At 56.1% G+C, this 14,085-nt stretch overlaps 1 protein-coding gene across 1 annotated transcript in view; it reads left to right on the forward strand.

The window, feature by feature from the left end:
* Window positions 1-14,085, forward strand: part of R3HDM2 (R3H domain containing 2) — a 106,206-nt gene that overhangs the window by 69,266 nt on the left and 22,855 nt on the right. Inside the window, exons 6-13 of the mRNA XM_026659275.1 lie at window positions 912-990; window positions 2,203-2,262; window positions 4,025-4,165; window positions 4,545-4,653; window positions 6,644-6,739; window positions 9,620-9,651; window positions 9,752-9,805; window positions 12,798-13,018. Coding sequence (XP_026515060.1) covers window positions 912-990; window positions 2,203-2,262; window positions 4,025-4,165; window positions 4,545-4,653; window positions 6,644-6,739; window positions 9,620-9,651; window positions 9,752-9,805; window positions 12,798-13,018 — 792 coding nt within the window. The remainder of the gene's footprint in view (window positions 1-911; window positions 991-2,202; window positions 2,263-4,024; window positions 4,166-4,544; window positions 4,654-6,643; window positions 6,740-9,619; window positions 9,652-9,751; window positions 9,806-12,797; window positions 13,019-14,085) is intronic.

A 14,085-nucleotide genomic window follows, 5' to 3' on the forward strand; every position in this document is an offset into this window, starting at 1 on the left:
GAGCGAATCATACCTGAAATCCTGCCGCGGAGAGTCGCTCTTCTGCCAGCTCCGCTGTGTTGGGGCAGGTGAAATGTCCCGTACGGCTTTTCTGCTACCACTTTAAAGAAGGATATTCATGGTGAAGTGACCTCTGAGGTCTAGGATACAAAAGTCATTCACGTGGAAGGCTTCTAAGCGTCCACGTTTGGGCACTAGAGGGCATCCCACTAGCACTGCCCAGGGGGGTGACCTGTTTAACAGTGTAGCGCTGAGAACATCGGGCTGTTGCAGATTTCTTTTCAGCCTCCTTAACTTTTGCATGAAGATTTTTATTTCTCTGAATGTTAAATAGATTTTTAGAATGAAAACGTTCCCCGTTCCCTTCTCTAATTGTTGTTTGCAATGCTTCGCAAACTGTTTTATTCTGGGTCTTTGTGGGTTCTTATAGGGCCCCGGTGACCAGATCATCTGATGTGTATTCCTGTTTTAATCTTCCCACCGCCCTTGGGGTTTAGGGAACTATCACCCCCTCCATGTTACAGCTAGGGAAACTGAGGCACAGAGCGATTCTGTGACTTGCTCACGATCGTGGAAGGAGTGTGTGGCAGAGCCAAGAATTGAACCCAGGTGTTCTGGGTCCCTGTCAAGTGCTGTAATCACAAGATCAGTCTCCCTTCCTTTTGAACGGCTGTGACGAAGTGGGAATGTTCTTAATGTTTTCTCTGAATACTGTGTGTGTGCCTCAGTTTCCCCTATGCATTTCTTAAGTATCTAGGTGGTGGGATAAGGGGTGCGATGGTTGCAGAGCCCTAGAGGGCAGGGGTGATGTAGCACTTAGAAGCCCCAGTCCTGGATCAGTCCTAGGCGCTGAATACACTCTGAAGAAAAAGACAGGACGCTTCCCTTAATCTGTTCTGTTGTTGTTTCAGATTCCAGCCAAGAATACACAGACTCCACTGGAATAGATTTGCATGAATTTTTAGTAAATACACTGAAAAAAAATCCAAGGTAGGTCGCAAGATGGTAAAACCACCGGTTGATTGAGCGGAGGGAGGAAGATGCTGTTAACCGATGCTCCACACTCCAGGGATTAAGGCAGGGGTGGCCAACCTGTGGCTCCGGAGCCACATGCGGCTCTTCAGAAGTCAATATGTGGCTCCTTGTATAGGCACCGACTCTGGGGCTGGAGCTACAGGCGCCAACTTTCCAATGTGCCGGGGGGTGCTCACTGCTCAACCCCTGGCTCTGCCACAGGCCCTGCCCCAACTCCACCCCTTCCCCCAAAGCCCCCGTCCCTTCCCCCGAACGTGCTGTGCCCTCCCTACTCCCCCCTGTCCCCCCAGAGCCTCCTGCGCATGCAAAACAGCTGATCACAGCAGTCAGGAGGCATGGGGGGAGGAGAAGGCGCTGGGGGCTGGAGGTGGGGAGCTGTCGGGGGGCTGCTGACGTATTACTGTGCCTCTTTGGCAATGTACATTGGTAAGTTCTGGCTCCTTCTGAGGCTCAGGTTGGCCACCCCTGGATTAAGGGAAGGGTTTGCATGACTGCAGACAAAATGCGGGGCGGGGGGGCTGTCAGAAATCGCAACCCCCCTGGTGGTGGGTTTCACACCTGGAAGTTCAGGGGGACTTGGCCCCCAGTAGAAGGTTGATAAACCCAGGCAGGAGGAGCAGTCATTTCATTATTGCAGGCTAGTGAAACAGACACGCTTGTGCATTATGGATTGAAATTGAGGGAGGAAAAATAATTGGTTTGAATACAGGCAGGAAGGGAGCCTTAATTGCTCTCAAATCCCTCCTCTAAATAGCTATCAAAGACCTGTCTGTAGAGCGCCTGCCACCCTATCCGTAATAAACAATATCAGACCGACTGCCAAGCCCTGGTTAGGCATAAAAATAACAAGCCGTTTCTATCTGTACGGCCACCACTGGCGCAAGGATCTAATGGTCCCAGAAACAGTCATCATGCAGCAATGGATCGCCGTGAACAGAAAAGCTTGACTCATCATTGATTATGTATTTTTTTTTAATACTCTGCAGCGGAGGGAGGGCGAAGCCTGCGTGTTTAATAACCTGGAGCTTTGCTAATGCCAGGCGCTTCCTGTTTCTCGGGGGTGGAGGGAGTGTTAATCTGCAATTCTCGAAACGAGCTGCGTTCTTCTCTCCTCTTCGAAATGTGATTGATTGGTTTCTTCTTCTCCCCTCCACTTTTTCTGGACAGGGATCGAATGATGCTGCTAAAGTTAGAACAGGAGATCCTGGAATTTATTAGCGATAACAAGTAAGTGGCCAGCGGAGTTTGCATGAAGCGAAGCTGGTTGGTGACTTGGGAAGTAGGAGGCGCTCTCACTCTGACGGGGGAAGAGAACAAGGCTCACGCATATCTGATAAGAGAGCGGTTTGAAAACAGCCTGCTCCATCTGCCGTGCTCTACGGCTCCCATTGCCACCGGCTCTGAGCGCTTGACAATATTGAATGTGTCTATTTATCCTCCCACAGTCCTGGGTGGCGGGGCAGGGCTGTTCCCCCCCGTTTCACAGATGGGGAAGTAAGGCACAGAGAGACTTCACGGGTCTGTCTTCACTGCCCAGTTAATCTGGATGTCTGGCTCCCTGGTCAGCCTAGCCTGGGTGCGAGCATCCTCACAGCAAAGCCCTCTCCGAATTGCTGGGTCCTCATTGGTTCTGCATTTGCTTGGGTGTGGCTTGGGGCATATCCCATGAGTCTTTGTGCTGAGACGCTATAGGATTCTTTCCCAGTCGCTTGTGTCAATTCCAGGGTAACTTGTCTGTCCTTTGGGGGAGGGAGAGAGGTGGCATTGGAGGACTATCCATGCTTGAGAGACTTAGCCACTGTCCTCACTGCAAAATGGGCAGGTTCCAGCCAGAGTTAAAGCAGACTCAAACTCTAACCCCCCCTCCTAGCCATGTAAGCTCGCCTGGGCTTGAAACACCTGGAAAACCCAGGTCAGAGGTTTGTCTGTACGGCGGGTGAGTTGGGTAATTGAAGGCAGAGCAGGGAATTGAGCACAGATCTGCAGGAAAGCCCTGCCCCATGGGAGACTGGCTCGTTCCTGGGCGTGGAACGAGCTGCTGTTCGAATCCAGACCAGGTCATAGCGACTGAAAGCGCCAACTGTGTGAAATGAGTTTGGGTCCCAGGCCGGTTCCCGGGGCCCATGTCACAAAGGCCGGCTCAGCTGTTGGCAGGAGCTTATTCGCAGAGAAGCCTGGGGGCAAGGCAGACCCATTGCCCTCTCTCCCCCAGAGCTGCCCCTTGCAGGGCAGAGCTGGGGTGCAGGGGCAGGCGTCTGTGCTGGTGCCCTCCCTGTCTGGAGGTCAGAGCGAGAACTCAGTGCCCAGCCCTGAACTGTCTCTCGCACAGACACCAGACGTGTCCGAACGTGACCCTGTCCGCTTTGTTTGTTTGAAGGACGCATTTTAAAGATGCTCCTGTTTTGGTAGGGCCCCCTCTAAACAGGAGACCTGAGATTTGAAATAACAGGGATTTTCTAAGGGTTTTCCTCTTGCTCTGCAGCAGCTCAAAACCCAAAGTGCTTTTCGACCTGTCCTACTCCCCTCTCATTCCTGCCCAGAGCACTTGAGAGCGCTCGTCCCTCCAGGGGGCGCTCCCACCCTTCACACAGCCCGTGGGTGTAGTCGGGAGCTGTCATCTGGAGCTCTCAAATGGCTTTACATAGGAGATCAGGGTCAAAGAATTCCATGCTTGACCCAGCTCCCATTGGAACCAGCTTCTGACCTGAGGCCCCAATCCAGCAAAGCCACGAAGCACTGGATGAAAGTTAAGCGTGAATCGGGGCCAGGGCACACAGCTGGTCTTTCTTCCCTTGGGTCCCGGTTCAGCAGCGTTAAGCCCATGAGTCATCCCACCCCTGCTTTGGCGCGTGAAGTCGCTGAGACCGAAGCACATGTTTAAATGCTTTGTTGAATCGGGGCCCTGGTCTTTCTGGGCTGACCCCTGTTTGTGTCTGGTCTGTTTAACGCAGTCTGAATACAAGGGCTCTGTCCCCTCTTCTGTTCTCAGCAATCAGTTCAAGAAGTTCCCGCAGATGACCTCCTATCACCGGATGCTCTTGCACAGGGTAGCTGCCTACTTCGGCATGGACCATAACGTTGACCAAACTGGGAAAGCCGTCATTATCAACAAGACCAGTAACACCAGGATGTAAGGAGAGCCCTGGGGCTGAGGGGAGAGCTGGGAAACCCCTCCCAAGCAACCCCCACCCTCGTACTCCCCACCCCGTCCCCAAAGCACGCCTGGAATATTTCACAGCCTCATCCCGACAGGCCTTTAAAGAGGTGTGGGGAGGGGGGAAGCCTAGAGACCCACCCTCCCAAATCCAAGTGCAGACATGGGTGGGTGCTTTCCCTTTCCTTGAATGCACTGATGCCCCAGCCTGCCTGCACCGTGGCTTGCAGCCTGGAACCTCTGCCCTGACCTCCTCTGCCTCGCACCCCCAGGCCTGCCTGGCAGCAGAGGAACACAGGGAAGGTTCCCGTTCACCTTCGCCTGCCCCTCATGACGGCGTCTTTCCTCCCTGCAGCCCCGAGCAAAGGTTCTCCGAGCACATCAAAGACGAGAAGAACGTTGACTTTCCGCAGAGGTTCATCCTAAAGCGAGACGACGCCAGCATGGACCGGGACGATAATCAGGTGAGTTTGGGTGAGAGGTGTCCAGGCCCTTCCCGAAAGCCGAAGGGGCAACTGCCGAGCTTTGCTCAGTGTCTCTTGGCATCTTGGTAGCCTGGGAATGGGAATGGAACCCGCCGGTGTTTTGATCAGTGAGTTTGGGGACGTTCCTGCTTGCATGGGGGCAGCTTGAAATCCCTCCTGGGTCCGTGCTGTCTCCTTCCACAGCTGTACTCCCAGGAAACTGCCACAGAGGCCCCCACTGGCTCTTCCAGCAGCACGGGGCTAGTGGATGGAAGGCAAATCCCCAGGCACTCTGCAGCAAACTGGACCTCAACCCGCCAGCAGTTTTAGCTGAATTAAAAAAAAAGGCCTTTGGTTAAATGATCAGCAGTGAAATGGTTAACAGCCTTGCCAGTGAATTGCCCAACTGAGCTTTCAGAGTTAATATGCTTTCCCCTCCCCCCAGGGTTTTCCCCAATCCTCACCATGTTGCCAGGCAGGCTCGGCTCCCAGGGTGCTAGAGGTCCCCCAAGGGCCGTGCAGTAGCGAGGAATTCCCCTGGACGAACAGTGAGCTTGAGCCGTTGCAAAGTCACCCCTCAACCCCGCCAGGGCGGCCAGACGAGTAAGCTAATGAAATCAGCAGGGACCCTCGATCCCTGGCCAGAAGGGAGCCTTCACTCAGAGGAGGGATGCAGCCTCCGTGCTCAGGGACCCCTCGCCTCCTGGGAGCTCCACACTGGTGGCTTCCTGCAGCCTGATCCCTCATGCCAGGCAGCCCCGCTCTGCTGCTTCACAGCCCCGCTCAGAGTTTGCTTTTGCAGCCCACCCTCCCCTTGCTCACCTCCTTCCCGCCTGCGTTTGGGATGCCGGCTACAAACTGGAAGAAATCAAACTTGGCGAGAGGCAGATATCCTTCCTAACGAGCCGTCTCCTGCTGCTCTCTGCTGTAGCCTTCTCCTCCCAGGAGCGCCCTTGACGTGTTCTCAGCCCTTGCTTTGATGCTTGTTTTAGATGGTTAGCTCCTTGGGACAGAGAACGGCCATTGCCTGTGAGTGCAATCTCCCATCTTCTTACGAGATCCTGCCCTGCTCCTGTGCTTCTCATGAGGCCTAGATCTTGAGTCCAAGCAACAGGGTGTGCAGGAGCGGGGAGGAGCTTTGACGCTTTGGATTCTGCAACCTGGCTCTACCTTGCCGTGGGGCTCTGCTTCGAAGCAGGAAGGGTCTGATGGCGCCAGCCACCTTTAGCGTTGGGGTACGGCCGCACTGCACCTGGGAGGTGTCATTTCCGGCTCCAGTAGATGTACACATGCTAGTTTTCATCCGGCCAGATCTCTAAAAATAGCCGGATGGACTAGCTGCCCCAGTGTGACCTTGTCTGAGATCCTAGCTGGGTGGTCGGTGCTGTCGCAGCTGAACTGCGATTTTGAGCAGAGCTAGCACGTGTATGTGTCGCCGAGGTGGACGTACCCTTAGCAACAGAAGCATGCGCTTTCCAGCCACAAGCGGCATCTGCAGCTGTGATCTCCCTCCAGTCAGCTGATCCGAACATAAGAACGGCCGTACCGGGTCAGACCAAAGGTCCATCTAGCCCAGTATCCTGTCTACCGACAGTGGTCAATGCCAGGTGCTCCAGAGGGAGTGGACCAACAAGCAATGATCAAGTGATCTCTCTCCTGCCATCCATCTCCCCCCTCTGACAAACAGAGGCTAGGGACACCATTCCTTACCCATCCTGGCTAATAGCCATTAATGGACTTAACCACCATGAATTTATCCAGTTCTCTTTCAAACACTGTTCTAGAGCTGCTCTGCTCCACCCGGACACGTGTGCCAATTAAGACCCCAGAGCGTTTCCTGCCAGCAGCAGTCGATTGGGGCAGAGACCTTGTCGGGTTATCAGAGCACCGTGCAGACCCCGGGCGCTGTGCCACATCTCCTTCCCTTGCTGCTACGCTCAGGGTGCGTGGAGCCAGCGTTTAACCAGCCGAATTCTGCTTGTCACTCTAGATCAGGATCCCATTGCAGGACGGGAGGAGGAGCAAATCAATAGAAGAGAGAGAAGAGGAGTATCAGAGGGTCAGAGAGCGGATATTTGCGCGAGAGGTAAGGCTGGCTGCTAGCAGAGCTTCCCCCCTTCTTGGTTCTCAAGGTGCTTTTTCTTTGGAGCCCCTCCATGCCCCCGCCAGCTGCCCCCTCCCCCACTCCACGCTTGTTATAATTTTGGCATGTGAATAGACGTATGGGCTCAGGGGGTTGGATCTGGCAGTGGGTTTGCCATTTCACTGACCTGTCATTCTTGAGCGCGGGATCAGTGTCGCTAGGTTAGAAACGGGGGTGTGACAGGTTCCCCCCCGGGGCGCCACCTGGAACTGGGGTACCACTGAGCCCCCTGACCCACCAGCCTGGGCTCCCTCTCACGCTGTGCTGCTGTGACCAGCTGCAAAGCCCTCCAGCCTGCACTTTCACCAGCATTCCCACAGGTAGGGACACACCCAGCTGCAGTTACACACGGGCTCTCTAACCACCAGCTCCCTAGCTTGGGACGCCGGAGCAGTACTGTCCTCGTCAGATCTGGCCAGTATGTGGGTTTAACACCCGGTCCGCCTCTCCCGCAATGTGAAGAGAACAATGCACACTTGTGCTAACCAACAGAGATTTTCCCCAAGCACTCCAGTCAAAGCTCATTGGTTTAGATTAAAACAAAAACAAGTTTATTAACTACAAAAGATGATTTAAAGTGAGTCTAAGGAGTAGCAAACAGATCAAAGCAGATTACCTAGCAAATAAAAAACGCAAACTAAGCTTAATATACTAAAGGGATTGGATATGAATTAGCAGATTCTCACCCAAAGAGATGATACCAGCAGGCTGCAGATCCTTAAGTAGAGTGACCAGATGTCCTGTTTTTATAGGGACAGTTTTTAGGACTTTTCTTATACAGGCACCTATTCCCCCCCCCCCCCCCCCAGTCCCATTTTTTCACAGTTGCTATCTGGTCACCCTATCCTTAAGGGCCAAGCTGCACTTGCTTTACAGCATGGAATCCCCAGGTGTTTCATTCACAGGCTAGAAATCCCTTTAGCCTGGGTCCAGCACTTCCCCCAGTGCAGTCCTTGTTCCTCGGGTGTTTCCAGGAGTCTTCTTGTGAACCCCAGCTGATGTCACTCGCTGCCTTATGTAGCTTTAGCATATGGCGGGAACCCTTTGTTTCAAAGCTTGGTTCCCAGACCAGACTGTGGGAAAATACTGACATCCCAAGATGGAGTCCAGCATCCTGTGGCCTGGTCACATGTCCTCGTAGAGGCATGGCAGCCATGACTCACAGGCTGTGTGGAGTGTTCTCAGGAAGGTTCCCCAGGTAGGAGATAGGCTTCTCCTCAGGCCTATTGTTCTCCCTAGTGGCTCATTGTCCTGAATGGGCCCTTCCCAACCAGCTCTCTAGACTGAAAACATCTTGCCGAGTGGGCGTCACCCAGGCGTAACTACATTTGAAGTACAGATCCATAGTCAATATCCATAACTTCAGAGACAAAAATGACACCTGCACACAAATAGGATAATCCTATTCAGCAAATCATCACTTTTCCAATGGCACCTCACATGACTTATCTTGCATGAAATGCCTCATAATTATGCTATAACCATATCATAGTAATATGAGGTGCAGTGTCATGGGCGGGGGAGATTTTTTGAAAGTGGCTGGTGGTTCCGGGGGCCCCACTTGACACCTGCTTTTCAGACAGGGCAGAGCACCCACTCTCTGGGAATCCGGCCCTTTTCAGTCGGCTCCAATTGGGTACACAAAATCTCCTGGCCCCCGTTTCTAATGTAGCCATGCTGAGCTAGCAGGGGAGGGAATACTGACCGCACCCACGTGTCTGCGCCTTCCAGGATGGGGCTGTTCGCGGGTGTTTTTCTTTCTTTTGCTAAGTGGCCACCTGGAGTGGAAGTTCCTCAAGGAATTTGCTCCCTAGAGGCAGCTGCTGGAGGTAGCAATCCGGCCCCCTGGGGAGGTTACAGGGCGGAAGTGGGGTGCGGGCGGGGGCAGTGCAGTGGTGCGATAGAGGCCGTGCTGAGCAGTGCCTGTTAGCCGCATGCCCTGGGTAGGATTCTTGTGCCAGGACAAACAGGAGGGGTTGGATTTAGTGACCGTTCCCAATGCTAATCTGCGTCTGGGCTGGTTAATAACTTGCTCCTGGCTTTACCTGCCACACCCCCCCCTCCCCCCGAGGGGTCCCGGAGCGCTGAAGAGACCCTGTGCCAAGCCCTGCTGGGAGCTGCCGGGCTTCTGGCCAAGCGGAGAGCAGGATACAGCGCTCCGGGAGCTAGGCAGTGCTACTGGCCGGTGGCCCGGGGGGAGTCATTGTCTAGTGGCCCTCGGGAAACGACCGTGCAACCTCCAGCCGGTGGGGCTGCGTCTGAGCAGAGGGTAGGAAATCGAATGACTCCGCACGCAGCGTTCAGCGTGCCTTGTCGGGAGCCACATGCTGAACTCGGGCGACGCTGCCGGGTGTGAGCCACTGACGTGCTAGAGACTGTGGGAACTATGAAAGCACTGCTGCGTTGCCTAGTGGTTGGAGCAGGGCCAGGGAGTGATCAGGACTCCTGGGTTCTCTTCTGTGTGTGATGAGGAGCGAGTCCCTTCTTCTCTCCATGCTGTGTCAGCCGGTTTATAGACCAGTGCTCTCTAGCACTGGGGGTCTGTGAAGTGCTGGGGCATCGTGGGGAGGAAGGAGCTAGAAAAGGTACCTGATGCTCCGGGGATGGCCCTGGAATAAGAACCTAGACAGAAGTGCAATGTGTCCAGTGGCTTGGAGAGCCAGAGTAACTCAGGAGCATGACGCAGCCCGATCCCAAGCCCAGCCCCGTCTAGCCCCCTCCGCGTTCAGACGCCCCTTTGTTTGTAATGTGCCAATGCTGCTGCCTTATCGGTTATTTTCCCTTTTCTTTTCCCCTCCTCGTCTCCACCCTGCCCTCCACTAGACTGGTCAGAACGGCTATCTAAACGACAGCAGGTTAGTACCATCCAGCATGCTTCACGGCCACGCCTGTAGCTTTCTCAGGGGAGGCCACGGTAACCCTGTAACGATGCTTTTCTCTGATGTTAACCAACAGACTCGCCAAGGAAGGCTTTTCTGCTAGCTCTCACAAAAGGAGGCAGATTTTTAGGTACCTCTGTGTGGTTTCTTGCGTACGTTGTTCTGCAGCGTGAGCTCGCCCCATGCATGGCTGCTTGTGGAGTCCTTTGAGTCGTATCTTTTGCAACATCCGTTGTTTTTTTTGTCTCCCAAACTAAATTGCTGCGGAGTCGTTTTTGCTGATTCATTCCAAACAAGGGCTGAAGGGTCACAGGGGAGGCGAAAGGCTCGTCGGATCATAACACTTCACGAGCCACATGGTCCCACCTGCCTCTGACACCTGCGTTCTCACGGTGATAAACCCCAGCTGTCTAAGCAGGGATCAAATTAGCATCTCATCACACGTGCATCGGTGTTTCGTCCTGGTGGTGGTGGTGTTTGGGGGGGCTGAGCCCTGGCGGTACACGTTCCCCAGGCGTTGCTGCACAGAGCCCAGGGAATCCACTTCAGCCGCATTTTCGGTTGATTTCTTTTAACGGACGGACGGTTCCTTCTGACAAAAGGGGCCAGATTAAGAGCCCTAAGGGCTCTGGGGACCTGCAGAGCAGACAGGCTAGGCCAGGGCTGTGGGCGCTTGGTGCACCGGCCGGGCTGTTCCCCAGGTTTGAAGGTGGTAAGCGAACCAGGAACGTTTGGGAGCTGCTGGCCTAGGCAAACGCAGAGCTACGTTTCCCCCAGCAGCCGGAGGGTGGCAGGAGCGGGCCTCTAGGCAACAGCTGAGTGTGCATGGCCCATTCGCACACTCCCCGGTCCCTGGGAGGCTGCAGGTGTGAGCCCTGCGTGTGACGGGGGCTTTTCAGAGAGGGGGGTACAAAGTTTCAGAAGGGCCTAAGGACTTCGGGGCCTACGTCCTCAGTCCCGCAGGCCATGGCCCTTGTCTGCGGGGAGCTGGACTGACCTGGAGCTTGGCGGTACTGTCGCCTGCTGTCATTCAGTGCCCGGCTCTGTCTCGCTCACTCCCCGTCGCCAGACCTCAGGGCCCCTTGGGCACGGAAGCCGAGCCCACCCGTCGTGCAGCGCCGCGGTGGCATCTCAGGCCGCTGTGCTTGCAGCATGCTCCAAGAAGCCGAACAGCCGCTTGGGATTCATCTTTATCCCCTCCCACGTGGCGGTTCCTGTAATCTCGGCTTTCCGCCACCGCCATCGGGGCAGCGACGTTCAGGGAGGGGCTGGAGCGTCAGGGCTGTGGGGGCAGCAGGGGAACGGCAGGTCCCCGTGCTCCTTAATGTGCAAGGTTCCAATGAACGCTGCTGCCAGTTCAGCGTTTCAGAACGTTCTCTTCGTGCTGTTAATTAACAGATTCACTGCGAAGCGCTCGGTGCTAATGAATGCTCCCGGAGCTCGAGCTGTAGCGAGACTAGTGAGGGCACGGCAGGAGACAGCACTGACGGGCAGTTGCTGTGGGGCAGGGTTCGGACGTGGGCACTGCGGAATGGCTCAGGGTATTAGCAAGGGAGAATCTGGAACCTATCCAGCTGTAGGTCATCGGGGCCAGGCAGGGTCAGGTCTGGGATGGCTGGCAGATGTTCTCACCCGGCCAAAGGAATCGGGGGGATTGCGACAGAGGATTGAAGGGAGACTCCCTCCAGCTCCCTCCTCCGTAGCTCCAAAAGGGCTCCCCATCCCGAATGGGATGGGAGGGATGCCGAGGGGGGTGGGGGTGTTGGAAGCTCGTCCGGCCCCTGCCCTTGCTGTAATGAGACGGTTCAGCCTCCCACCAGCACGACCTTCAGCCGTTAGAAACAAAGCAACTCTGGTTCCCCGGCTGTCGGCCAAGCGAGGGCCGCGGAGGGCACCGGCTGTGGTGTCCAGAAGCTGCGTATACTTTGCTTAGCTGGTTATTTGCCCCCACTGTCCCCCCCCCCCGAGGTGCTGCGGCTTCACCAGTCCGCCCCCTCTGCTGTAGACGTCGAGCTCCCACTCGTACCAGTGTGTCATGTGCAATGTGCATTATCACCCCATGGCTGGGAGCCGGGAAGAGGAGGTGGGCTCTGCTCTGGAGCCTGCATAGCCAAAACACCAGGGTGGGGAGCAGCTGCAGCTTGGGGGGGTCCCGATCAGCTGGAGCCGGTGTTCCGACGGGTGACACAACTCAATGAAAGCCCCGCCCCTCCCGAGGCATGGCCTCGTGGCACCCATTCATGCCCTCTTGGTTTTGCACAATTCCCCCTCTTTGCCTCTTGGGTCCGGGCTCCCAGCCCAGAGGCCGAGGGGATGCCCATTAGTTCAGCTCTGATTGTGCGTCGGGGCGAGCCCGCAAAGCCTCTCTCTCCGGACGGATGGCGTTTGTGACAATTCCCCAGGGACTGCTTCTGGTTCCGCTGCCCCATGCTGTCACACTCACCTTCACGGTGACCCTTCCTCTGGGGGCAGGACGGCTGGAGGGCCCTGCTGCAGAGTGACAGGCCCTTGAGCTGGGGGGGTGTTAGTGTACGTGGGAGCAGACCCCACCGGGGTCTAGGCCAGTGTCTGCCTCAGAAGGGGAGGGTCTGAGAGCTTGACCATCAGGGTATGTCTGCCCTGCAGCTGGACCGAGCACACTACAAATAGCGGTGTGGACGGAGCAGCACCAGCAGAGGCTTGGGCTGGCCGCCCAAGCTCAGACCCGGGGGGAAGAGTGGGCTTGAGCTTGGCTAGCCAGCCCGAGTCTCCACCCAGCTCTTTTCAGTGCACCAGCGGGAGTCTGTCTGCCCAGGCTCGCCCCCAGCTGCAGTGTAGACGTCCCCTTCAGCTCCTGGTGTGAGGAGGGGGTTAGCCGGGTGCATGGATCTCTGGCCAGAGCCAGCCCAGTCCTGCTCTCGGGGCGGCTTGTCAGCGGATCAGCGGGCTCTGGGCTGTTCGTTCCCAAGCAGCCGTGCGAGCGAGGCCATTGGGAAAGCCCCGGGGACTCCCGCAGCCCTGCACCACCCATTTCCCGTGTCTGGTGCCGGCGTGCCGGGCTCCAGAACACCTGCCGCCGCTCGCTCTCGTTCGCCTGCTCCCCTCTGCCGGGAGAGGCCGTGTAACCGCCGTGGTCTCTGCAGGGGGAACCGGGACGCTCTGAACCGGGCCTCGGGCAGCCGTCAGAGCAGCACAGAGAGCGAGCTGAAGTCGCTGGAGCCCCGGCCGTGGAGCAGCACAGACTCGGACAGCTCCATCCGCAACCTGCGCCCGCCCGTCACGAAAGCCAGCAGCTTCAGCGGCATCTCCATCCTCACGCGAGGGGACAGCATCGGGAGCAGCGCCAGCAGGACGGCCAGGCCAGGTACCGCTTTGCCAGAGCCGGGGCCCTGTCCCCGGGCCCACAGCACAGAGCTGGTGATTCCTGTGTCGTGCAATAGCAAGGTGGGGGGGGGGGGCTAGTGCATCTCTGGGCAGCTACCAGATACTGGGGCCTTATCTAACATGTCACCCTGGGGGGACTGGAACTGCTGAGCTCCTGGCCCAGCAACGTGTGTGTTCCCTGCAGTGCCACACTCCCATCCCCTGGGCCTGCAGGTCCTGTGGCACCCATTCCTCCCCCTCCGCGGGCTCTCACTGCCGGAAGAGGACTTTGCCCAGGCAAGGCAAACCGTCCTGCGCTTTTCTTGCTCTCGGGGGGAAGGAGCCGATAATTAGCTGATCTCGTCAGGCTTAACCTAACAGCAGGTCAGATGCTGCCAATTCTTAGAGAGCCACTAATCACAGGCTAGAGTTTCAGACGCACCATAACGGATTCCAACCCCCGTGCCTTGGTGAACCGGCCTGAACTGCCACTGGTCCCCGGCCCGGTGAGCGTGCTGGTTAAGGGCATTCCAGGGGCGTTACCAGCGCTCAGACTGGTTCCTTGTTAGGGAGACCAGCCGTATGTCACAGGCAGAAAAAGCGGCGTGCTGAATTTCCAGGTGTCCTCGGGCGTTTTCAGTGGAGAAAGCTGCGGTTTCATCGTCACTTGAACGCGGTGGTGATGGCCGAGTAGCCACATGGCAACTGACAAAAACCTTAGTCAGCGGACAATGAAATCCTGCTTCCCCCTTCACTGTAACGCTCCCTCCGAAGAGCTGCCATCACCGGGCTGTGCTGAGACTCTGAGCTGAGTTTCGATTCATTAGTTAGTTTAGGTTAGTGGAGTTTTACATCGTTTGGCTTCATCGCAACAACTTGCTCCAGTGAAGGAGTAAAGAACTGACCTTAGAATCTGCCGGGTGTTATTTCAGAGCATAGACTGGCCTTTACAACGGAGCTTTTACCTTGTAACTCCAGGGCTGGGCACATCCCATTGTGAGGCCAGGTTTTCTTAAGAGTTTGGGGCTAGATTTTCACATGCCCAGCACCCACAACTGGGGCTAGATT

The sequence above is a fragment of the Terrapene carolina genome, unplaced genomic scaffold, assembly GCF_002925995.2.
Source record: "Terrapene carolina triunguis isolate 2854851 unplaced genomic scaffold, T_m_triunguis-2.0 Scaffold616, whole genome shotgun sequence".
NCBI classification, from domain to species: domain Eukaryota; kingdom Metazoa; phylum Chordata; order Testudines; family Emydidae; genus Terrapene; species Terrapene triunguis.